The 26,746-nt window shown below is 42.0% G+C and overlaps 2 protein-coding genes across 6 annotated transcripts; one reads left to right on the top strand and one right to left on the bottom strand.

Annotated features, from left to right (window-relative positions):
* Positions 1 to 296: 296 nt before the first annotated feature.
* Positions 297 to 3,005, top strand: LOC117256427 (actin-related protein 2/3 complex subunit 4). The gene is made up of 6 exons (XM_033625842.2): positions 297 to 425; positions 1,126 to 1,244; positions 1,620 to 1,731; positions 1,844 to 1,939; positions 2,159 to 2,329; positions 2,481 to 3,005. The coding sequence occupies exons 1-6, from the start codon at positions 423 to 425 to the stop codon at positions 2,484 to 2,486; spliced, it is 507 nt and encodes a 168-aa protein (XP_033481733.1). The 5' UTR covers positions 297 to 422; the 3' UTR covers positions 2,487 to 3,005.
* A 2,694-nt stretch (positions 3,006 to 5,699) lies between these two features.
* Positions 5,700 to 26,729, bottom strand: pfkfb4a (6-phosphofructo-2-kinase/fructose-2,6-biphosphatase 4a). Of its 5 annotated transcripts, none has more exons than XM_078167533.1 (14): positions 26,575 to 26,729; positions 15,269 to 15,385; positions 15,033 to 15,129; positions 14,872 to 14,938; positions 14,693 to 14,767; positions 14,546 to 14,602; positions 14,332 to 14,453; positions 12,801 to 13,008; positions 12,560 to 12,706; positions 12,363 to 12,467; positions 11,371 to 11,500; positions 10,717 to 10,779; positions 10,545 to 10,609; positions 5,700 to 6,931 (listed from the first exon to the last, which is right to left on the bottom strand). In XM_078167533.1, the coding sequence occupies exons 1-14, from the start codon at positions 26,588 to 26,590 to the stop codon at positions 6,872 to 6,874; spliced, it is 1,329 nt and encodes a 442-aa protein (XP_078023659.1). In that variant the 5' UTR covers positions 26,591 to 26,729; the 3' UTR covers positions 5,700 to 6,871. The 5 variants fall into 5 exon arrangements, with proteins under 5 accessions (XP_078023659.1, XP_033482789.1, XP_033482786.1 ...); XM_033626898.2 differs by lacking the exon at positions 26,575 to 26,729 and adding an exon at positions 22,215 to 22,441; XM_033626895.2 differs by lacking the exon at positions 26,575 to 26,729 and adding an exon at positions 17,654 to 17,973.
* Between the last annotated feature and the right edge of the window lie 17 nt (positions 26,730 to 26,746).

The raw sequence follows: 26,746 nt of genomic DNA, 5'->3' as shown, positions 1-26,746 counted from the left end.
TCATCGGAACAAACCATGTTGTGTAATGGTGCACAAAAAAATAGATTACCGCTAAAACCTTCATTCAATAATTTAACAAAGTCAGATTTAGGTTATACAGTTCTTATTTAAACACATTTTATTCGAGAATAGGCTACAAAAGGTCAAAATGACTCCTAAACCGACGGTTGATGAGTGACATGTCTCCCGTTCACAGACCGGAATAGACGCATCGAAGGGTATGCTCGATTTCTACAAACGTACTCCACCTGGGCGGAGTGATATGCGCAAGCAGCCGCGTTTCTTATGTGTGGACAGATCCGCCTCTTTAAACGGAGAGCTACATGAAAACTAGCGCACCTTCTCTGAACTAGACGATGTAGGATTTACGGAAGAGGAGTCCCAGGCGTGGCTGAGGAACTTCCGTCTTTTACAGCACAAAAATGGTAAGTCTCTTGCACTAAATGTAGCTTTATTTATCATTATTTAGCCGTTTATCCCCGCTAACTGTGGCTACATTTGGGGCGAGATAAGCTAGCTAGCTTCGTGTCTCTCACAGACGAGGTTTCAGGTGAGCTACAGTGAAATGAGAGGACAGGCATCCTTGGTACGGTTTGCAGAAACTGAAGTGATCGAGCTGAGCTGTCTTTTTCCTCTCGGCCCCTTTTTCTCATCGTTACTATGAGAGCTAGCCCTCCTGTAGCTCTGTCAGGAGACAGTGGGAAAGTTATGTACATGTTAGGCAAAGGCAGAGTGTTGTAGATGGACGTTAATAATTTGGATGAGCTGTAACGTTAGTGTCGGTCATCTATCCATTAATGTAAATGCAAACAGAATTGATTCATGTTTCCAGGACCTTGCATCAGGTCGATACTCATTACCATCATGTGTTTCTTTCTTAAATGTCTGTTAGTTGTTGTAAAGGTGGGAAACGGTAAGAGGTTTATATCTGAGCAGCAGCCATTGAATTCCTGCACACAGCTCATTTTGGTTCCTGATCAGACCTGACCTCACAGCCTGACCCTGCTGGTTGAGTCACCACTCGCCAGACTGGGAGGTTCAGTTTGCCCATGTACACTGATCTAAGGCATTATCCAGCTTGGTCTTCTCTGCAGGGACATTGATCTAATGTAATTTCTCCTCCAGACAGCGACTCTGCGCCCCTACTTAAACGCTGTGAGGGCCACACTGCAGGCGGCCCTCTGTCTGGAGAACTTCTCCTCTCAGGTGGTGGAGCGTCACAACAAGCCAGAGGTGGAGGTCAGGTATGTGTAATGCCATGTCTCTGGAGTGGGCAGGCTCACTGGTTGCCCCCCCTACTTTGCAGTTTCCCCTCTTTTTCTCCTGCCCTTAAGCTAAGCTGTTTGCAGATCATCCTCAGCTGCCACACAAGTGCAGGCTTGTGCAAACTTGCATAAGAAAATCTAGGAGGGAAAAAAATGACACAAGTTTGGGCAAGGCTGTAAAATTGGCCAGTGGGGATTTGCTGCAGCCTGTCTGCAGGTGTCTCCCCAATACAATGAGGAGATTAAGTTTTCCAACAAGTCACTCTAACTTGTAAGGGTTCCTGTAGGGTCTTTAGCACAGTGACTGACAGGCCTGTTTTTATTTGTAATGGCTGGATTGTGCTGTGGTTACAGGAGCAGTAAGGAGCTGCTACTTCAGCCCGTGGTGATCAGCCGTAATGACAAGGAGAAGGTTCTTATTGAGGGATCCATCAACTCTGTCAGAGTCAGCATTGCTGTCAAACAGGTGATTAAAAACAGCAGGATTTTGACTGCTTTTGGTTATGAGCTATTCACATTTCCTCATTTTCATTCCCAGTCTAATATGCATTAAAAATAAATAAAAATCTTCCCTGCAGGCTGATGAGATTGAGAAGATCCTTTGTCACAAGTTCATGCGCTTCATGATGATGAGAGCAGAGAACTTCTTCATTCTGAGGAGGAAACCAGTAGAGGTAAGATAAGATAGATGTACAAGTAATCTGGGTTTTTTATAATAGAGTGACAAAAGAGGAATCAACATTTAAATGGTGTCATAGGGCTCTTTATGCACAGATGTTGTAGAAACTATACACAAACATAAAATACCTCAATATTCACAGTGTGATCTCTTTTGTCAAATTTCTAACGTGTTGACCAGCCTCACTTACTCACGTCTTTCATTGTGGTTTCAGGGATATGATATTAGCTTCTTGATTACCAACTTCCACACGGAGCAGATGTACAAACACAAGCTGGTGGACTTTGTCATCCATTTCATGGAGGAGATCGACAAGGAGATTAGCGAGATGAAACTGTCCGTCAACGCTAGGGCCCGTATCGTTGCTGAGGAATTCCTCAAGAACGTAAGAAACTTGTTCACTGGTTTTATGGCTTCAGTTCTGATGTTGTTTGGGGTTTTTTCTGCACAAAAAGGTCAGATGCAATTCTCTTTTCTGTAAAAAAAAAAAACAGAAATGTTGACATGTAAAATACTGTGACATCTTCTCTCCACAGTTCTGATAGCAGTGTTGGTTCCACACAAGCCAGAAAAACGCTCCAAGGGCCAATCAGCACTCAAGTGGAGTAAACAGCCAATCAGCGAGGAGATGAGATGAGAGGAACATGACCAATCTGGCGATGACACCCTTTACGTCTGTCTCCAGTACGTCCCTGTACTCATGAATATCAATGACTGTATATAATGAAATATTTACCAGTTTCATTTTCAGCCACTTAGAACAAATCCCCAAACAAAGGCGGGTCCTTAAAGTATTAATCAAGTTGATAGCCATGAGTACAGGGGCGTCGAGATAGCGTTGTTGCAATTGAAAACGGCAAGGTTTTTGTATTTTGTGTATGTTAGTCTGTGTATTCTGTCACTGTTGTTTCAAATTCGTCTCTAAAATTTCTCACCCATGTTTGCAGAGAGCAGTCTGTGTGGGGTTAAATCACAGACGTGGAGCAAGAGCTGTCTGTAAAGAAGCCGCCAAAAGACATGTATGAAAATAATGAAAAAGAATAAAACTCAGTTGTTTATAACTTTGGTGTTCCTTTTTAAATACTGTCAGTCATTCACGGTCAGTGTTTGTGCTGCTGCTATGCCTATAAACAGATTTATTCTGCTTCAGAGGAAGTTGATTTTAGTCAGCACTCTGACCACATCTCACCTTATACAGTTACTGTGTTGTTTCAGCTGTGAGGAAGAGGAAGTGATACTTCATGCTGCAGACTCACCATTTTAGTTGTGCAGCATTTGTTCACTTATGCACATGTAAGTGTAACTGAACCCCCAGGTCTGAGCATAACTCCACCCCCACTGCATAATTCTGAAAAATGTTGAAAAGTGGGCCAGAGGCTGAGAGGTGAGAGAGGACGGTGAGGTCGGTGTGGATGTGTGAGGCAGGAGTTGTCTAGTTTCAGTTTTGAGCAGTTTGTCACCAGTGCTGCTGTCAGAATTTCATGAGGTAGGTAAGTCGACTCTGTCTGCATTTCCATTACAAGTTTCAGAGCTGATTTAAAACAGTAGAGGGCGTGCTGAGCATTTTCAACCCTTGAAATTCTGATTTTTATAAATTTGGTAAGAAATATAATACCAGCATTAATGTGTTTCATCATAGTACAGTCGTATCATTTAGTTACAGCTCAATAAAACAAGTTTAAAGGAGAGCCACACTCATTTTCAAAATTCATACATGTTATTCCTGTTGTCTAAGACAGTCCAATCACATTAGTAAACATGAGCATTACTCTCCCAAATCCAAAAACTAGAGTGCTAAAATTCAAATTTGTGATGTCATCAAGTATGAAGTCTGGGAGCTGCTCCATTGATGATGAATGGGGAAAGATGTTTTCTACATCAGTGGTTCCCAGCTGGTGGGTCTTGGGTCCATTCTGAATGGACCCCAAGTGACTTGCACACATATCAACTTTGCAAAACACACTTTATTTTTAAGTACAGTGAAATTCTAGCACAGCGCTTTTATTTTGAAGTGCCGTTTCCTGCTGTAGAGTGAGTGAATAATGAACAGTTTCTTAACAGACACATCAAACTGGCTCGATGACATGGCCAAACGCAAGTATGATGCTGAGTGTTCTGAGTATATGGGTACATTTGCTGTTTTAGATCTAAGAACACTACAATAGAATGAAGCTCATTTGACTATAAAAAAGGAAACAAACATTTTGTGGGTCCACATTAAGAAGGCTCACATTAACGGTCTATGGAGCAGCTCTGGACTTAATTGCATCACTAGTTTGAGACTTACTTCTCTGGTGTCTGGCTTCGAGAGAGAGGAGCTCAAGTTCACAACAAAATTATTGAACTTTGGAAACAACATTGGAATTCTTAATTTAGGTGGTCTTCTCCTTTAAGTGTACAATACCCTCACTCATCACCGGCCATCTTTGACCTCTTGTAGGCTCAGTCACTTATATTTGTTCATTTATAAAGCCATACTGGGTAAACTCCCCTTGTACATTTGCACTTTGATTTGAACAGATCTGACTCCAGCTATAGTCTGAGATTACAAGCCTTAGTTTTGTTGTTGCACACAGACTGAGCTGGGGAAAAGAAAGCTTTTATGTGCTTTGCTCCTCTCACCTGGAATAACCTTCAAAAAGATCTGAAACTACATGAATTGGTCTCTGCCTGATTTCAAAGCTCTCATAAGTACAAGGATGAATGATTCAGTTGGTTCTTGTCATTGTGCATGGGTGTTCTAGTATTTCTACATGCTACCGTATATCTATATATATGTTTTTTATTGTGTGGTTGTTTGTCTGTAACTTTTTGAGTGCTGCTTGGCCAGGTCTCTCTTGGAAAAGAGATCGTTGATCTTAATGGGACTTACTTGGGTAAATACGGGTTAAATTAAATAGATAAATACATAAATAATACCTCTAACTAAAGGTTTCAGAGAGAAGGAAGCGGCATTTTGAAAATAAGAGTCAATACTTTTAAAATTTGATTTTCTCAGGAGTGTTTGTTGGACATACAATGCCTCCTGATAGTTACACACACCCTGCTGCTACACAAGGCCTGAACCGCTGGAGGTGCTTGACTGCACTCAAGTGACAATGTTTGAAGAAGAGTTATGTAACTCAACCACTCAGGGTCAGAGGAGGAACTTTAAGGCATACTTTTATGAAAACTGCAAGAAATAGACAGTTAATAGATGAGGTTCCAGTGGGTCTTTGAAATCCTTTAAAGTTTGTGAATTTAGGGATAAAACTCAAGGCCTTTAAAGTTTTAAAAAATAGACAAACAGACATGGGCCATTGAAAGTGCTTTCATTCGCATATTTTGTGCAGGAATATAAATTGTGTGTCTCTATTGCTCAGCTTACACTGTGTATTGTTTTGCTGTGCTGTTAGAGAAGGCAAGAGATCACATAGTCTTTTGAATTTGAGTGAAATGGGCCTGGAAAGTCATTGAACGTAATGTTTAAGAAGGTGTGGGAACCCGAAATAGATCAAATAACCTCCTGGACTCTCCCTGCTCCTGATCATATATTTACATTGTGCCACTTCATCTATTTGATTCTGATTATGCAGGCTCCACCTCCTCATGCTCCACCAGTTCCTCATGTCAGGGAACCCATGTGACAGAGAGTCAAATGTTGCCCATCGAGCCCTCTATCAGCTGATCAGTTCACCTGACACATTAACATGCCAATCCATCTCACCGGCACCTCCACCTTCTCAATAAATAACAGCTGAAACAAAAATCACTGGTTCTAGCTTTTCAAATGTTAAAACTTTATTTAGTACCTTTCAAAGATCAAGGTCACAAAGTGCTTCACAGGAGTAAAACTGTTAGAAATAAGACCATGAAAAACAGACAGCATAGTTTCAGACAGCACGCTGAATATCTTTGGATTTCAGACAGTTGGTAAGACAAAACAACACTGTTGGATATGTCCAGCTTGGGCTCTGAGGAAATGTGACGCCCATTTCTTCATTATATTCTGACTTCTTACAGACTCAGAAATGAACTGACTGAGACAATACTGGCAGGTGAATTGAACATGAGAACAATTATCAGTGCAGCCCTAATAAATAATTAAATCTCTTAATGACAGACATGATGACAGGTTTGTTTATAAAAATATCACATCTTTATTATAGTGGAGCTGGGACGCACACTTAGAAGTCACGACCGTGTCGACACCGACAGCTTTTAGCCAATATTGCATTTTTGAGTTTCCAATACTGTTTATAATCTTCACAAAAAAAAGGTGTTTAAATCTCATTAAAGGTCTGAATCATCAGAGGAAAGCCGTGATTTGATTTAACCCATGTGTATAAAATTTGTTTCCACCATAGAAACTCTAATAATGACCCGGTCCATTCACTCACTCACTGAATCATCACATAATAAAATACTTTGCTTCATAATATATGTTTCCAGGTAGGTTTGTAACCTTCACATTGCACATCAACACTGAAGATACGTCACATAAAACAATGATTTCATGATACAGTACCATATCACACATGTAGCAGGCGGATCATTCGATGAAGCCACGAGGGTAATACTTTAACCCTCAGGGTTAATTCTACTGCTGCACAATATCAACACACAGTAACCAAACTGAATATAGCAACACATAGACAGGAACCTGCTGCGAACCAAGTGTTTCATTCATAAATAATCTGAGAGTCACACCTTTAAAATACCAACACTGAGGCCCAGACACACAACCTGATGAGGTCCTTCAAATCCAAAGAGATGGACATAAGAGTTACAAAAAGGTGTGTGTGCATGTGGCAGAGGTGGTCAAGGAGTAAGAGGAGGCACGTCACCCAGACGGTCACCACGGTGAGCAGGTAGTGCAGATTGGAAAATTGAATTGACCACGAGAGTCCGTCAAAAGGGAGCGAGAGGACTAGAGGTCCAGCTGCAGTCAGAGGTGAGGAGGGACGGTCTGCAGGGCGTCTTGGGTCGTACGGTGGATGTTCACATTCTGCAAAGAGGAACGATTTAGTGTCAGATGACTTTTGAATAAAGGAAAATTTACAGGGAGTCGAGGAAAGCGTTGCAATTTAGTTACTGTACACACACACGTAGCTTATATACAGAGTGATATCTGTGGATCCTGGTTGTTTCGGCACCTGTGATAACTTCTTTTTGTGATGTTCTGTAGTCTGTATGTGGTGAACGTCATGTTTTTCAAGACAGTTTGTCATGTTAGAAAGGTTTTTAGTTTTTGAAAAGTACACCAGCAGTCTGGCAGCAGATGATCCTGCATCTTTGAAGCTGCACCGGATGATTCAGGCTCCTTTGAAACCTCACTGAAGTGCAGAATACCAGACCAATATCCTGCTGCCATCAACCTAAGTGACCCATGGTAGCAGCAGTTTGTTACCCACCCTAGCTTGAAGCATCTTTTCATGCTGTTTTTATTTGGATCACACCACAAACACGGCAGCAGGTTTTGGTAAACTCTTTTTTGCAATATCATCTTCTATTTTCTAAAACTGACTGAGCCTTTCAGCAAAGTGCCAGTATTGTTAGCTGTGAATATCAGCACACATTTTGTTATCACTCTAAACTGAGGCAGAAAGAAATCTGTGTGTGACAGTGAGTGTTTTGTTCAGGCTGATGAATAGCACCCCAGTGGAGCCGTCTGCATGTGAATGAATGGAGAAATCTGAGTCTTCAGTTCGCACAGCAGAGCAAGCAGGAAGGGCGCTGAATATCTGATCTATGGACGTATGAACAGGAAGGAAGCAGTCCGCTACTTTTGATCTCCACGTTGCATAAGTAAGACCCAGCTCAGGCTAGACATACATTTATCTTACCATCAAGGCAAAGCATTTAACCCAAGATCTTTACTTTCAGATAGTAAAGAGGAAAACTGGTTGTCAAATTTTCCAAAATGAAGCACAAGCAGAGTGTGGTAAGGATTTATAAAACTGTTGAGTGGAGTTTATTTAGAATCATTAACAGAGATATCTCCTCTTCAGTGAGATGAATATAACTGTATGTACCTTCACATTGTTCAACAAAAAACAACAAAACAAATTACGTCTGTACTTCCAGGATCTTCACTAGACAGTGTATGACATCCTAAAACTACAAACTGTAATAAAGGACATTTAATAATGAGATAAACAGAGCTGATTTTTTTATGTGCAAAATATAAAAAGGCACAGCCCTGGTTAGTGTTGTGCCGTGCTGTTAAACTATGATTAGAGTGTCCTGAGTCCTACCGACAAAGATATAGTGATACTGCTAAAAGTTAACATTGTAAAATCAGTTCAGTAAACATCATTAAAAAAAAAAAACATCACAACTCACTACTTCAACAAAAAGGTGCTGTAGTTTCGTAGCTTCACAGTGGGATAACAGCATCAGTTCAATAGAAACCCTTCATTAGCTTTTCAGTCATTCTCCAAAAATGGGAGAGCGTGCTCGAGACACAGAATCCGTGTCGTAGGACTAATAATCAAAATCAGAAACTGGATTCCAGTCAGTTATCACCATCATCACGTCTTTAAAATATAAGTGGAGGAAACACAGAAGATCAGAAGAGTGACTCGATCAAGGGAAGGTGGAGAAGAGAGACTAGAGGTTGCTGAGTGTGGCAGGTACATTGTGCGTCTGAAGGGTGCAGTGTGCGTAAATAGGGGGTAAAGGAGGTTTGGGTTGGGGGTGGGGTGAGAGGGTACTGCCTCATTGGTGAGCTGGCACTGTTAGCAAAGCCTCCTCTGACATCCGCGACACTTCTACGTTCTGTTTGATGAAAGAAAAGCACAAACAGGGGAGGGGATCAAAACACATCGGAGATATGAAATCCACTGCACACAGACTGGACGAAGACTCAACCTGGTGTAGGGTTTCTGTCTTTGTCGATTGTGTTTGCAGTGCAGGTCAAGAAGAAGTTAAAACACTGCAGGTAAGCTTTTGTTATGCTCATCTAAGTTTTCCAAACAGATGATTTCTCAGCTACAAAAATCTGAAAAAAAGTACGATCCCACAAAGAGGCTTAATGTGTGATGGACTGTCATCTAAAAATCCCAAACTTCACCTTGACAGTCAATTAATTACCATGACTATACATCATATCATTTCACTGATACAGGCCACATACTGTATACTCACTGTCATGATAGTTGCCACCAAAGGCAACATTTGCATTATGACTCGGGCTGTAGCAAATCTCTCATTTTTTACATTCGAATCAAAGGTAGGTTTTCAAATGATGCTTCTAATGTCGGTCGTCATATTTCTTCTTTGTATAGCGCTGGGTGCCAAGCATATACAGATACATAATGATCCTTTATTACGACGATATGTCAGAAGCGTGTCTGAAGTGGAATGGATTGAAAGATTGGTGAAGTCAGTGTCACTGGCGCTTGCTGCTGCTGGGGTAGAAAGATTTAGCAAACGTTGGGAATGAGAGTCCTGCAAGACGGAGCCTGGGCTTTTCAGAAGTGTGTTCATAAGTTGTTTTATTCGTTGTAAATCTGTACAGCAATCTACCAAAAGAACAATGCAGGTATGCCTCATTGCGTGATCCAAATCTTTATCAAAACTTGCCATTTTCAGTGTGTATGTTGTTAGCTAAGGGGATGCTGTAGTCTCTCGTGGTGAAAGGGATTTGAAAATGGTCACAAGTAGATAGCGGAGGGAGGGGAGACCGCCAGCCTACATAGACAGCTAATGGCAGGCTTACGGCCATAGTCTACATTAAGTGAGTCAAACTAGATTGCTGCTAGTCGCCCTGTCTGTGAGCTGTGTTCCTCCCTTTGAGCTGAAGAGCAAACAGTTTTTTCAACTGCAGTGAAATTATGGGTTTTGAAAGGCTACATGCTAACAAATATGGACTAAAGCAGAATATTTCATTGGGTAAAAACTTCATGCATCAGTCTTTTTCAATAAATGTTGGCTGGACTGCTGGAGTTGCTCTGGAGTTCTTGGAAACGTCTGGAACAGATAAGTCGGAAACAATCCTATGCTAGAATTGAATTCTAAAAATCTAAAAAAACACTAATAATATTGGTGTAGCATAATCTTTATCTGTAACTGTGCAGAAATACAAGGTTTAAACAGAATGAACAAAAAAAGGGCGTAATTTTTATGTTGATTTTGAATTGGAATAATAAAGCCTCAAACTGTTCGGTACAGCCCTAATTATGACAGGTATATTTCACAGAGAATTATCAGTGGCTGTTTGACCATCAACCATCATAGTGTGACAACCTACCAATTTGTTTCAGCATTGAACCCTGTCAGAAACTGTAACCTGATCCACTCAGAGGCATATTTGTTTAAAGGGTGTGAGGGTGAAAACATGGAACGTTAGAGGCATTGTTGCTCTCCTGAGAACACATGATCCGACACAAACCTGCTCTCAGCTCTTTCCATACCACTGATGATATAAACATGGCCGTCAGAATGAACTGTGGCTGTGGTGATATATCATGTGACACATGATGTCCAGGACATGCGGCTGTCAGACCAGCCTGTTTGCAAACCTTCTCTTACCTTGCACAATATTAGTCATCCGTAGTGTGTGTGTGTGTGTGTGTGTGTGTGTGTGTGTGTGTGTGTTTGTATGCCGTGATACCCACCTCTGGTTTTTCCCGGTGTGTGTTGACTGCTTCCACATTTAAGCAGATGGACTCCACCTTACACCCTGAGCATGCAGACAGATTTGATTCATTAGTTCAGTTTTTTTTATTTACTATTTATCATAAATAGATTTATCATGTGCACCATATGCTAACAGGAGACCAATCCTACCGTAGGCCACTGGTGTTAGCTTCAGCACAGTGTGCAGTGGGCACTTCAGGTACGGCAGCTCCTCTGTGTGAAGACAAACATACAGGTTCATGAAACTACCCAGACAATCGAGGAGCTCTCACTCCTGTACATTGTCTCAAATTACTTCTTTTAATCTGTAAGTTTTAATCTTTTGACTTTTTGTCTGATATTTCTACATCTACAATACGGAAATCAGGTCAGTCAGCCAGGACTGAAACACATTTCTCAATCTGGGCACTATGAAAGTATGTCACAGCTTTACACTTAATGTGTCACAGTGTAAGAAACATTTTATCCAGTGCCTTACTGGAACTAAGGAGGCATTAATACCTTACAATAGCGAAAATGAAACTGCGTGACTAAGAGGTTAAATGCACCCTCAGGATAATCTTATTACATGATCTCTAATCTTTGCTGAACTGTAATTTTGTGAAGTATTACTTTGTAAGTAAATCCTCCTTTTCCCTAAACTTACTTTATCTACTTCTGTTTAGTGAATTTATTGAGTTACTACATTCCCAACAGTGCTTTGTGTTTATCTGTGTAGGTTTTTTTTGTGTATGTTTCTGTACCTGTGCTTAAGTGTGCCCTGCTAAACTGCTTTAAGGGGCTCTGTTAAATTAAAAGACTGACCTGCTGTCTTGTCCAGGAAATAGGCCAACAGGCAGCGCATGACGGCCTGGTGACAGATGACCAGCACGTTCTCTTGCCGTTCCAGCTCCATGATGACCGGCTCTAACCGCTGCACCAGGTCCTCGTAGGACTGAGTCAAAACAGACACGAAAAGAGGAAAATCAGACACGCTGAAAGCAGAGAACAATTTATTCTTGGAAATCTTCGGTTACAGTTCACCACAAAATCATCATCCATCAAAAAATAAGAGACAGGGCTTTAAGCGTGTTAATTAAAACATCCATACGATTCGTTTTCTTCAGTCTGTTGAATAATCAATGTCAGTTTAACAGATTGACATTCAGCAGGGGGAAAATCCATACAGGCTGTCTAGACCAACACTAGCTTTAACAAGATTCCCCAAAGCCCTACATCAGCACTGGCCGCCCACGCAGCCAGCTAATGCCCATATCCATCTTCCTGTGTTAGATTAATGGAGAGGTAATGGGATGGACTTAAGGTGAGAACAGACCAGTGGGCATTCAGACACATAGTAAACAACCCGGCCCCACGTTTTTTGGCGCGCGCACACACACACACACACACACACACACACACACACACACACACACACACACACACACACACACACACACACACAGACACACACACACACACACACACACTAATGTGAAGTCTTTGTTTACTGTAGTCTGGTGTTTAGCCAAATCTGTTAAGAGGCTGCTCGTCCAAGCGGAGGCTCATTAGCAGAGAGTAAGTGGCCAGTAGCCATCTGGATGCTGTTTAATTACGTTTGTGGTGATGTGTGAGTTTCTATGAGCGTGTGAGTGTGCACTTAAATTCACAAAAGGAGCTTTGGGAAATTCCAAAGTTCAAACAGAGGAACACTGTCCACAAACACGTTAATTTAACATTAACATAAAAAACACACATCAGTTACATAACTACATCCCATCATTAGACAAAGCATAGCATTAATTTTAGACACTGACCTCTCCTTTCGGGTAGCGATAGCGGTATTTGTCCTGGTCCCTCAGAGCAAACTCCAGAGGATAGTGCTCCTGGATCTCCTCATACATCATCTCCTCACACACGCCCTAAAATGACATCAAATGCAGATCAATCTCCATTACCACCGCACACCTGTCAGCAAACATCTGTGCTCAGCAGCCAAGATCAAAGTACTCACTGCATCAATCTCGTTCAGGACCTTCCACTGTTCGTAGGGCACACAGAGAGCCTCAGCCGTCTGGATGGTTCTCTTCATCTGACTGGTCCACACCTTCAGGTCTCTGATGCCCTGCGCCTGGATGAACTGGCTCAGCTTCTTTGCAAACTGAATGGAGGAGAAAAGATTTGTTAAACCATACAGTCAAATTAAAAAAAAAAAAGGAAGCCATATGTTTCCTGTTAAAGACTTTTTGATATACCTCTTTGCCTCTATGCGTGAGGCCCGAGTCTCCTCCGATCCGACCACTGACATTGAGCTCGCTCTCGCCATGGCGGCACAGGTAGATGGAGCGTGGCGTGATGTGAATGTTCATGAGGTAGTAGACAATCCGGCTCTGGATGTGGTCCAACACCCTGTTGACCAAGTACCGCTGACCCACGTCCATGATTTTAATGAAGGAGAGATCCCTGAGAGGAGAACACACACACACACACACACACACACACACACACTGAGCTTCCTGTTTGACGAGCCAACAACAGTGTATAGATTTGAGAACCCTGACATAATTAGTTGCTTAGTTTGAATCACTGCATATACATATTATAAAGAATGGCGGTATGTAATACAAAATTAATTTTATTTGATATACTACTGTAGGGGTGAATACTTGATTCTGATTGGCTACAGGATGTTCATTCATTCATTCATTCCTGATAATGGAAAACTGAGTTTTAAATTAATATGCTGGCAGGTTACTCAAAAATTAGTTACCATAGCAACATAAACACAGTCAAAGCCTTTGTTTAAAATTCATTTCAACACTTAAACAAGCTAACGTCTAAGTACAACAAGTGACTCCATCATTTATTTTAATTTGCAAGACGTACACTGCCCCTCTGAACTTATTGAAACTTTGTGCCACATAAGCGATCGTCTCACATCCTATACACTATTCAACTTGCTTTCTCAGCCTATGGCTGACAGCAACATTACGCATGGCCTATCGATTGTTTGTAAAAATCTTGATATTAATTTGGGGCGAAAGGCATTACTTGATACCTAGCTAGTCTTGTTTTTAAACATACTGTCAAATTTTATGTACTATTTCTCAACTATAGTCAATGTTGTTGACTTTAAATCTTGCTGGCATGACGTTAGCTTTCGAGCCAAAGGATTCTATGAGCTGAGTGGACTAGAAATATCTCTTGCCAAGTCTCATCCAACTCTTATCCTATCTACTGGAGTAGTGAACAATGTTTCTGTTGCAAAAGAACCTTATGGGAGGGTAATGATAGCTCCAGGTATTAGTCAAACCCTCAGGTGTTACCAGGGGGAAGAACCTTTGATTTTCAATGCAAAACTTGAAAATATAAATAATTCGTCTTATTTTCTTTTCTTTGGTAAGTGACCATAGTATAAGCAGGATAATGCCCACAGAGGCAACAGTCCTTGGCTGCACGTCAGACAGTTCTGGCCTCCCTGTCATCCATGTATTTCTGATAATGGATACTTTTTGGGCACTATCAGTAAAAGTCAAATTTAATGAAATTTAAAATGTATTTCCTTGATCTGTCACATATCTGTGTGAGCGAGCTGTTGCACCGGCTTTTTATAATGAAGCAGAACTGTTTAACATGAGATAAAAGGTCATGCTGATTAAATTTTTTAACTGAGAGAAAACACTAAATTGCTGTCCCTTCGTTCTGGTGAAAAACCCAGAGTGTATTTTTTTGCTAAGCTAGGACATCTTTCCTTACACACACACTCCACACCAGCTTTCACCTCACCTGTCCAAGATTTCATCCAGCGTCTCGTAGGAGTTTTCGTAACACTTGATCCTCTTCATGAAATCTTCCACAGCCTCTTCTGTGTTACAGTTGGTGTAGTCGGGGCTGCCCAGCTTCACTTGCTAAACAGAGAAACATCAGCGGCGTGAGTACAACATGGACAGACGTTCATTTTCTCTTCAGATAAAAGAACCCAGTAAACTCAAACACTTACCACTATGTTCTCCTGTATGACATCTGGGTCTTCACACACAGACTCAACGAAGAACACCTGCGAGAAGAGGAGAAGGAACAATTAAAACTCAGTGTGAACCTTAACTAATGCAGTGTGTCCTCCCAGAATTGTGACCCCGTGGGTTACCTTAAAGCCATTCTGCTCTGCAAACTGGATGATGGTTTCCCTCCTTTCTCTGGTCGTGTTTGTTGCATCAAAAACCTGTTTAACACAAACAGAACAAACACCACAAATACCGATAAGCTTTTCAGCACTGCACACTGCCTGACACATCTAAACCAAACAGCGTTTAACTTTTCACCCACCGCCACTTGGCCTCCTTCCTCTGTGAGATACTGTCGCACATCGTTCAACGCTGCTGAGGCACATTGTCTATAAAGATCACAGAGAACAGCTGTCAAAAATGTGACATGGTATGTGGCAGAACAAATTGCTAGGAAGGTCTGAGGATAGCTGCCGCTCTTACCGTCTGATCCTCAACCCCTCCTCATTGTCTGGACGGAAGAACTCAAAGGACTTGTAGATCTTCACAAAGTCTCTCCTGTACTGACCAACATTGAACTCTATGGGAAAGATGGAGGCAAGGACATATTAAATCGTCTTTCTCTCAGCATTTAACTTGTGAATCAATTCCCTCTTCTCTCTAGAACTGATGTTTCTACAATACTATTCACTGGAGCTGACAATCCTGAGAAGTCGTACCCCTGGTAGGCACGCCGATCCAGTTGAGATAGCGGGTCAGCTTCTTGGAGATATAGGTCTTCCCCCTGGCAGGAAGGCCCACTGTCACGATCAGGGTGGGACAGTTGGTCATACATACTGGAATGAAAGATGGAGAAGGGAGAAAAGCTTAAGTCATGTGCTAATCACACATAATGCACATGAAGATGTAAAATCGATCTCACAGTAAAATGTGTCACGCCTCAGTACAAGCATGTTGGTTCATCTCGAGGTTTTGTTCAATTATTATCATCACAGCTGCAAATATGCCTCCATCACCATCATCATTTATAGGAATCAATATTAACTTAAATATTAGATTGTCCTTATCGATGTGTGTGTGTAATCCAGTGTTATCGCCAATGATGACAAAGTCACACCACTTTGAGAATGCAGTCAGCCAGGAGCAGAGGTCACAGCGGCGCCAGGCTGTGCCCGAAGAGTTGTGAAACACTGCACTTTAACTACTCAAGACATCTAGAGAGAGCCAACAGCTAGTTTCCACACACAGCTGCAGTGTGTGCACAGATGACTGGGTCAGAGAGCGGGATAGTTTTTATGGGTGCTATTTCACTGTATGCATTTTCCTGTAAGATAGCGTCTGTGTTTTATAATTCCCTGTGTGTAAAAGAATTGCAAGAGTCTATCAGAGGAAGGTACAGTCTGTCCAAAAAGATCTGGTGCACACATCACAGGTACATTTCACAGCTACCTCCCTGATAGTGCTGTGCTACTGACTTTGGCAGGAATCAGACATGTTATCAAAAGCTCCCAGCGTTTTAACTGTGCAAAGCAGAACACGCAATATAGAGACGAACACATATAATCACTCAGGTGATTGTGATCTGCATGACTGAGAGTCAATCTACTCTAACCTAAGGGCTTAAATTTGACATTTGATCTCAAACCTCTTATGTAAGTGGTTGTAGTTTGGGGGAAAAATGTAAGTATGATTGACAGACCCCACCGTACTTTTACAAATATCTTTAAGTATCTGATTGTCTCTCCAAAAGGTTTAATTCTGTTGACGCAACCTCGCATTCATCCCTTTGTGCTGTCCTCTCTGTCGTAGGTCCCAACACAGATTCTGGCTTACTGCTGATAATTCTAATTATAATTTCATTGATAATTCTGTTCTCTGGATGATTTATGACATAAATATTTGACTTAACTTTTGATGTGTTGAATTTATTATATAGATACAATTACAAATTCTTTAATTGTGAAGTGCAACATGCTTGTATTCCTAAAAATTATCTTTTGGGTGAGTAATATATTATTGTTCTGTATTTTTCTACCTTTTCTATATAATTTCTTATGATGTGTGTTATTTTTTTGAATGAATTATATATATTTGACTTTACTTGTGATGTGTTGTATTTAATATGTACCAGTATAATGTTGATTGTGATGTTTCTATTGTAGTTCATTTTCACAGAGTCCTGCTCTGTCCCCCATGTGGAGTATGAAACAGTTGTTCAACTGTGCTCTGATTGTTTCTGCCTGAAAGAAGGACGACTCTCAATCATGCAGATCCCAATCACCTGAGTGATGAGTGTGTGTGTGTGTGTAGCTTGTCCTGCTTTGCCATGTCTGACAAAGGTCTCTGAAACGCAGGGAGCTTTTCAAACAGTGTGCTGATCTCTTACCTGACTCTTGCCTTAGTTTGGGTTCTTGTCCCAGCAGCTGTAAAACTTTTTGGTGTGTGTACCCTTCACCCTGAGTGAACCAACCAACTTCACTCCACCCAAACAGACCCATTGACCCACCACGCACTCATGATTTCATTGACATTTTCAAGTCCATTGATTCAAATATTCTCTCTCAGTCAGGCCACAGTGAGGAAACACTGACCATACACACAAATGACCAATGTGAGCAAAGATAAAAATAAAAACCAGCACATCCACAGGGTGCAAATCACTCACATGACTGCAGGGATACAATTCCTGTTTACTAACAACTAACAGTTAGACCTGGCACCCAGTAACAACGCGATGACACCCCGGCACCACCAGTCCTTTCTCCTCGCTGCGAGCAGCCTTCATCATGTGAATCCTTACGTAACTGAGTGAACCAGATGGCTGCAGCCACAGTAAGACGTCTGAACTCTGCCAACTGAGCTCCACGCGGGTTTAACCGTTGTAACGTTAGCTAACACATCACGGCAGATTGAGATGAGTGCTGCACGCGGGGGGACGGATATACGTTAATTATTGAAGTTACCGCGGCGCCTCGCGCTTCGTACACGCAAATGCGAGCAGCAAACCTCAGACGACAGAAACGGAAGATATGTATCGATACTCATTCAACAACCGCTGAAATAGCTCAGCATTTTGCTAACTGCTGCCACGTCGTCATACGCACCCTTTCTCTGAGAAATGTGTTTTTCAGGAAGGCCATTTTTATACGGCATCCAGATCTTCTTCAGGGGGTTTTGGGTGAGTTCCCGCGGATTTGGCGGTGTTTTGTCCTCCATTCCGTCTGGCTGTGAGGTGGAGGCAGCCGCGGCGGGGACACGGGGCCTTTTCCCGTGATGCTGCTCTGAAGGTGACCGGTGTTTCATCCGCGCTGCTGTGCGGTGATGGAGATGGTCAGGTCGCCCGGTCTCTCGTCTCCCTCTCAGCAGCGCTGCGGTCACGTGCTCACTCAGGTCAGCCCACGAAGAAGAAGGCCAACGGCTAGCCGTAATGACCAAAGTACGGGCGCAAGCGCATCTTCTATTTTACCGTAAGTGACATCAGCTGTGCTCTGTGTGCTGAGCGCTCAGCCACAAACACAAGTTTAGGGCGCAAGGACATTTTAGAGCGGGACAAACAGTGTAACGATGCGTAAAAATGCTCCAACAATACACTATTATAAATTAATTTGTTACCACGACAGTACAAATGTGCTCTAACATGGCAGATATGGCAATAATCCTGGATTTATTAGCATTGTGGTACATGCTGAAGGAGGCTAGTTCTGGTGAAATAAATCTAAAGACTGCGGCAATTCAGATGAAATGTCACAACTGGCTAGAGCATGGCCATTCAATACATGTGTTGAAAGTAGATTTAGTGCCATATATTAGTTAAGAGAGGAATTAGGGGGTTGGGGCCCATCTTACCCTGCTAGAAGAGACATTTTGAAAAAAGTCAGCCATGGGTGGATTAAAAGAAAACCAAAGATTTTTCTTTATAGTAACTTTGTTTCTTTATAGTTGTTTGGTTTCTCGTTTCAATAAATGGTAGTCGTCTTCTTTGGTAGTTTTGTGTCTCATTGAAGTCATGTGGCTTTTATGATTGTTTTGTCCCCTTTTGTAGTTGTTTTGTGTCTCTTTGCCCATTCAGTAATCCATCCATTGTCACTGCAAGCATTAGTTAATTGTTCCTGCTACAACAATTCAAAATGTGAAAAATGTCTGTGTTCAACATGTTCAATATTGCTTAAAGACTGCATTATGTTTGGCCTTATCGTAGCACAGTGGTTGCTCAAGACTTCACCCTGGGCTAAGTTTGACTATTTCATGGGACTTTACAAACTGTTATGTAAATATACAAAAGCCGGAGAGTGGCTGGTTCAAGTCCTGCATGAACTACAGTACAGAATATGGACTGTTGGTTGGAAAGGTGCCAGTTCACCTCCTGGGTACTGCTGAGGTACCCTTGGACAGTGAACTCCCAACTGCTTTGGCAGCCCCCTCACTCTGACATCTCTGCACTGCAGCACGTCTGTAGGCCCTGTGTGTGTGTGTGTGTGTGTGTGTGTGTGTGTTTATGTATGTGTATTTCAGGCCAATGTATGTGTCATGTGTAATGCCTATGGAAAACTGCCTTTAGTTATTTGTTGTCTTAAGGAGCAACTCTGTCTGTTAAATGGGGACAGAATACAAACTCAGCTATTAATGTGAGTGCTGATTCTTTTTAAAGAAAACTGTCCCTTTCCAGCATTTCCACATGTCACGACAGGAAAAACACAGGTGTAAACAATAACATTAATGATGACTGAATGTCATGCAGCTGCTTCAGTTTCAGGATCCTGGTGAAGACCTTTTTTTCATGGCAGACATTTTAAGATTCAATCATTTAGTCCCATACAGCTGATTTAGAATTTGTTTCAGTGCGCCCGACAACAACACCTATAATCACATGGTGTGGTGCACACAGCAAGGCGTGTCCACAGAAACAAACTGCCACAATTAAACACAATGGCGCAACCATGTCGTTACGCCCTTAAAGTGACAAGTTTAAGTACATGTGCTTGTTTATACAACCAGTGAGACATTTAGGATGCTGATTTCCTCAGGATACTGTACGTGCCATTGTGGAAGCGAGATGTAATAGTTTTCTACACTGTCTTAAAAGAATAGTCTTTGGTAGACTTTCTTCTGGATGATGTTTGTCTTTCCATCTCAGTAAGAAGGAGACTGTAGTCCCATCGAAGGAATTCACTCTCCCCGCCACCTGTTTGTTTATAACCAGTGGCAGTAGCTCTCCATGGTTTATACACAGGTCTAAAACAAGTTCTTTAGTTCAGCTGATGTGTAGTTTCAGATTGTTATTGCTACATCAGTCAACCATAGAGGAAACCTCATTCCTGTACGTTGTCTCATCTTTAACAGGAATCACACCAGTGCTTTTCCTACTATGATAGCGCAAACTAAATTCTGGGAAAAGATCTATTGTACGTGCTGGCTTACTGTCACACTGTCATGACTAACAGCTGCATTTCATGTTGTAAGTTACACCCGGGCATTTCCTACTGTGCCATGTCAATCAGAAGTCCAAACAAACATGCTCAACCCTCAGAAGTATGTATGGGTGCTGAATCCTCAATGAAAAATGTAAAAAATATATATAGCTATAAATACTGTGCCATGTCAAAATAAATTCTGGGAAAAGATCTATTGTACGTGCTGGCTCACCATCACACTGTCATGACAGTAGTGAGTATGCTCAGTACTTTAAAAACACAAGCATTTTTGGTAAACCTTACTATTTAAAACCGAACTGAAAGTGAAACTTATCTATACTCTCCTCAAACCAGTTTTAGGAACAACAGTTTTTAGGAAAAATGCACATGTTTGGGAAGTGTTGAGCACACAACAGGATAAATAGTTTTGGATCAGACTGCACAAGTTGTGTGAGAGTTTGTCAACGGATGTTTTGATAAATTTGTGCTGTTCTTAAAAGTATTACTGAATTCAAGGTAACACAGCATGACTAATTACAATACAAATGGTCATTTTATGGGTGAAGTATAGCTTTAGAGGCAATCCCAACAAGCATGGGCAGACAATGTCCATGAGATGGCAGCATTACTCTCCTTCCTTCTCTGGGCATGTGTGTGCCAACCCAGGCTTGTAAACTACCAGTGTAAAAGAGAAACCATTCAATCAGACTCAACAACCCTGCAACACATTCTACATTTCCTTTACATGTAACGCTTAAAGTGTTCAGATTGTGTGCTGGGAAGGTGTCAGAGGATTTGTATGAAGGTGTTTGTAATATTCTGTCTGTCTCAGGTGCCTTTAAAATTAATGCACTCCAGTAATGGCAACATCATAACGTCTATTGAATTTACCATGGAGATGAATCCACACTAATACAGTGTCAACATAAACTGAACATTATAAGCTTTACAAAGACAGGACTTTCTGCAGAGGTTGGACTGAATTAACCTGTGCAGGTGTGCATCATGGTGGTAAGTCACTGTACATTTTCAGGTTAGTAGGCCCATCTGTTCACGTGTTGATGCATTCCTCACGGACTATCCGATGCACTGATTATATTAAGCTTTAAAGTCACTCTTTAGAGCAACAGGGCCTGTGACCTAAATATGGCAAGATGGAGGTTTTCTAATTAAATAGCTCCTACTCTCTCACGAATTCCCTGACTGCTTGTAGACTATATCTCAGGTTCATTGGGCCCACTAATAAATGGCACACTAACTCATGTCAGGGGTGTATTTTTAGCTTTTTTCAGCCAGGTAGATTTTTTAAAAAAAACAAAAACATAAAAGCTGTGGCCCATACTGTACATTGTCAGCTGCATAAACTTTGGACATGTATTATTTAAAGTAGCTTATCTTATCTGCGTAAAGCTTGGGTAGCCTGTGTGAAAACAGCAGCTGGCAGTCATTCATACGTGCTGCATGAAACATGCCAGATAGTTTCCAGTGAGGTCAAACGTGCACACTTCACACTGGGACATGAACAGGAAACAGCTACATGAGCTCCTCCTCCTCCTTCTCCTCCTGCTTCTCCTCCTCCCAGCAGCTGTCAGGCTCTGGTGGCAGCAAACAGCCTTTAGCCTGTACTATACTGTACTATACTGGATAAGTCATCTCCCAATATAGAATGTTAACATTACACTGGGCAGTAAACCAACATCCACCACAATGAGAGAGCCCTTCAACTCACACATCAACAACCAGTGCTGTGGGAGACATAGATGTCATGGCTGCAGCCCAGTGTGAGCTGTACAATCACAACAAACACACAACAAACAGCCAGAAAACGCAAACCATCCACCTCTGCAACAGCATCTCCATCACGATCAGTGTGTGAAGAATAAAACAGCAGCCTATTAATAACTGTAAAGACACCTTGGATCAGCTGCATCTACACGGAGCTGCATTCAGATATATTTCTATAATATATATATCTCGGCAGCAGCCCAAAAGCATCCGCCTGGCTCCTCATCCTCACAGCTCAGCAGCCGCTGTCACACATGAGGCTGTTTACTGTCATAAAAGCAAAGATTGTCGCCTGTTGTTGTAATGTAGGGTAAAGGTCTCGCTGGCAGCGCCAACAAACGACAACACATCGGCTCGTGTTTACGTCTTGTCGTAGCGCAGCTCGACCTGCCTCTCATCCGGTTATAGATGCGCAATATAAACCCCGAGTATGTGCTGTGCTAAAAGCCTCCAAAGCGACGTGTCTTACCCGCTCTGTCCTGGGTCTGTGTGAGCTTGGTGCGGCTGGAGCAGCCTCTCATCATGGGCGTCTGTCTGATGGAGCGCAGTGCCTGCCTGGCGGTGTGTGTACGTGCGTCCAGCTGCAGCCTGCCGAGCGCTTCACTGATGCTGCTCACCGTTCACACACCCACTCGTGTCTGTGTTTGTGTATGGGACCTCGGCCCCGGGTGGAAGGCTTTTTCCAAAACTGGATGGAGTGAGGTAGCAGCCTACCTGCCCCCTGCACCCTCCCACACCCCACCCACCTTTTGACAGCTGACAAATGTCCCCTCGAGTGCTGACAGAGCTTAAGGTTATGACGCGTAATGGTTAGGACATTACAGGAAACATTACACCATGCAGCCAAACTGCACAGGCCTACCACACACAGACGTCACAACAGTCATGGGATACTATCAGCCTATTTTAATACGTAAAGAAAACAATCACGTTGAGGACACAATATGTTCACTGTTGAATGCAAAACTGAGGTCCATACAGGAATAAGGAAGAGTCTGGACATTTTCCAGTAACAGTCTAACTTGCAGAACTTGTTTTCCTGCATTGCCCAGTAAAGTATTCAACCTACTTTGGACTTTCACACCTTAAAAGATCCAGTGTGCAGGACTGAGGTTTTTACCAGGGGTCAAATTATCAGCAGAGGTCTCTTCTTCTCCAAAGCAGTTTGACATTACAAATAAGTGTTTCTCCTGCACTGTCGGTTTGTCAGACCAGGGCAGCCCACCTTTTTTCTCTGATAACTTAAGATCCAGACGTTCAGGAGGTTTTTGACAGGAAGAGGTCTCGTCCTCTCCAAAACAAACAGACCCTGTGATTTTAACTGGTAAAAACACTAAATAAAGCAGTTTCACACGAAAAAAATCAGGGTCTTTCAGACATAGCTTGTTTTAGTGGCCAATGCCCCTATCTTGGTTTGTCCATTCTGGGCTACTGTAAAACATATGGTGGTGCAACATTGCGATCTCCATAGACGAGGACCCGCTCCCTTTGTAGATATAAACAGGCCAGTCTAAGGTAACAAAAGCACGGCAATTCTTATTTTCAGGCGATTATACACTAAACAAAACATACTTAAATTACATTTCTGCCAATATGTTCCCCCAAATCCTACACACTGGACCTTTGATTGGGCAGGCTAACAACCTATTGATCAATCTGGCTTTTAATAGATATATAAATAAGCAGAACAGAGACTTTGATATCAAACTGAAAGCAAATCTCTACAAACTGAACTGACGTGATCCCTTAAAAATCAATTGCATAACTGTGTACCCATTTATTATGACACACCTAAACTATGTCTGGTGCAGCTTTTTGTTTTAGAAGAAGTTTTTTCTGTGTTGCATAGACATCACCTGTGTCTAACTAAGGTGTGACGAATTCCAAACAAATTTGTGACAAGTTTTCTCAAACACTAATCTAATGTACCCATCTCAGGAATATTGCCAGAAAAATAACACAAACTGAGCTAGCACCAAAAATCGGTCATTAGAAAATGAAACGACTACAGCACAGAGGTGTGTTTGCTGTTTGCCCTCATCAAGTCATTGTGAATCCACGTAGAGACATGAGTGTGGCCAACAAGAGGCCTGTGTGAATGAGCTACAGAGTTTCACGGCTCAGATTGGAGAGCCTGTTTTTGTACTCAATGTAGATCATTTTTCCTTTCATCAGTGTCACAAATCCAACTCAGTCTGTTGGTTTAAAGCTGCAAAACAAGAACCATGAAACAGGTAAGGTTGGATGCAGGTTGGGGGGTTGAAAACTACTGTAAATACTGTAGTGACGCTGATTTGTGTTCTTGTGTTTGAAATTGTCTCTATTAAGCCATGTTTAATGTGTGTTTTGAATCAACTAAACTGCTGACCAATGTTTCGGAGGTGTAACTGCTGAGACACACCATAGCACAAGCATACATGCCCACAACTGCATAGGCCATGTGCATAGGCTACGGTGTAAGCTCTGCATAGAGCTGACACGTATGAGCCATCTATATCTACAAACAGAGAAGGTCCTCTTCCACAGAGTCTGCCATGTTGTTTCTACAGTAGCCTATAACTGACAAATCAAACACTGGCTCTAGACAGGGCGATTCATGTTTTTACTTTTCGCATCAACCACCGTAGCTCTCCTACATGTTTGGTACACGGGAGGAGTTTCAGTTCTGCAACATCACCACTAGATGCTACAAAATCCTGCATATTACACCTTTAAATACAACACATCTCCAATTTCGGATTGTTAACCAGGCTGCCTTACCCTGGAGGTACAATGCTATGAAATCATGCAAATTCAGTGGCCAGGGAACACACACTTTTATCTGAGGCTATTTCAGTGGCTGTAATGATAGCTTTATCAGCAGCCTGTGATAGTGATGACACTAATTGTCAAGCACAAGGCCTGTAACCGCACATCTGTGGATGAACGGGACAATCACACACACACACACACACACACACACTAGAGAATAATAATACATAAGGAGAACAAACGAACAAATGGAGCTCAGACAACATGGACTGAGCACGACATAAACAGTTGAAGGCCAGATGGCTCTCAACTGACCTTCAATACATTCCTCCCTAAAGGGCAGAGAGATCTATCCCCCACTCCACCTCCACCCATCCTTCACTACCCTCTGCACACCTCACACACCCATACCTCAGGCAGCACGTCCCACACACACTCAGCGTGTGACATACTGGTCGAACCTGTCTCTCTGGACTTTATGACAGAGCTTAGCATAAGATGACACATTTAGATGGTCCTGTGCAGCGTTGAACGTAGCGTAGTAGCTAGTGTGACCTGATGTAGGGCATCCATCTAACTGATTTGGTTTATTAATTTGGAATTTTTCTCTGTGGGGGAGACTTTTTGGTATCTGTTAATATAAGTTGGAAATTGCGTTTCTTTGTAATTATTCTGTGCCTCTTTGGGGCCATTTTGTGACTCTTAGGGGTATATCTGTGTATTTTTGGTCATTTTGTGTCTTTATTTGTTGTTCTGTGTATCTTTGTAGTTGTTTTGCATCTCTTTGTAGTTCCTTTGCATGTAAAGGTCAATTTGTAAATGGTAAATGGACCTGCACTTGGGTTTTTACACTGACTGACATATTCACCCATTCACACATACATCCACATACTAGTGGCAAAGGCTACAACATGGTGCCACCTGCTACTCAGTAACCATTCACTCGTGATTCAGATTGGAGGAGCCACGGATCAAACTGCCAGTCTTCTGATCAGTGGACAACCCGCTCTACCTTGGGAGCCACAGCCGCTCCTGTGTGTGTCCCTTTCAGGTATATTTGTGTCTTTTTAGCCATTTTGTGTCTCTTCGGAGTTCCTTTGCATGTATTTGCTGTCATTTGGTGTTTCTTTAAAAGTCAATTTGTGTCACTTTGAGCTATATTTATGTCTATCTGGACTTTCTGTGTCTTTGTAGTTGTTTTGTGTTTCTCAGCAGTTGCTTTGCCTGTCTTTTTTTGAGTGACATTACTCAGGTTAAAGCCAGCTGGCACCTGGCCCTGTGCCCAGTAGACTGATTCCGTTGTCCATCCATGACTATATTACACTGAACTCCATGAATCAATCAGAGACGTCAATAATTCATAATTCATAACTGGGCTACAGCTCAGACAGAGACTTGCACTGAAGCTTCACAGACAACAAGAAATCAGTCATATAGTTTTATGAATCAATCACAAAAATACAAACAAACAAACAAACAAAGGTATTTAAAACATCCCAATATCTCCCCTGTGAACAGGGCTGGTAAAAAAAAAAACTAACCCATGACTGAACTGCACTGCTGACCTTTGACCTAATAAGTGCTGTTGTATTCAGATGTTGTCTGTGCGTCAATGCCAAGGACTGTGATGTTTGTAAAGCTCTGGCGGGGAGGATCAGTGTATTGTTATGTGGAATAACACAAGCAGGAAGTGAGAGAGACAGTGTTATGTCAACATCATATTAATGTTACAGTTACAGTGTAATCATGACTGCACTTGTCTCTACAAAATGACTAACAGACGGAAAGTACTTACCACTGCCTTCCTTTCTGAGGAAGTATGTAATTTGCAGCACACTGTAAATTTCCACCAACAAATACTTTCTAATTCTTCTTGTCTGACAACTTTCACACTTAAAGACACATAGCAGCAAACAACAGCTGAGAGTTCATGCTCTATTTGGGCCAAATCTAATCATGGCCGACATCCCATATTTACGGCAGGGAAAGCCAAGAAGTTTTTATGATAAGCATCCCCTAACCCATCCCCTAAATACTGCAGGAGAACCATGTGATCCAAGTGGGGGAAAGGTACTTACCATATGATCTAAACATAATAATGTTGACCTTTTCCAGATGAACACCAAGTCAGATGGCTGTGTCCCAAATAACTGCTCCACTCCTGCTATTTATAACGGCCTCACAAAAGCCTGAGCGGCACGACTACAAAAACAATAGTCCCAAGGTCCTTAGGGAAAAAAAAAACAGCTT

This window comes from Epinephelus lanceolatus, chromosome 1 (assembly GCF_041903045.1).
Source record: "Epinephelus lanceolatus isolate andai-2023 chromosome 1, ASM4190304v1, whole genome shotgun sequence".
In the NCBI taxonomy this organism is placed as follows: Eukaryota; Metazoa; Chordata; class Actinopteri; order Perciformes; family Serranidae; genus Epinephelus; species Epinephelus lanceolatus.
This window is presented reverse-complemented; position numbering and strand designations above follow the sequence as displayed.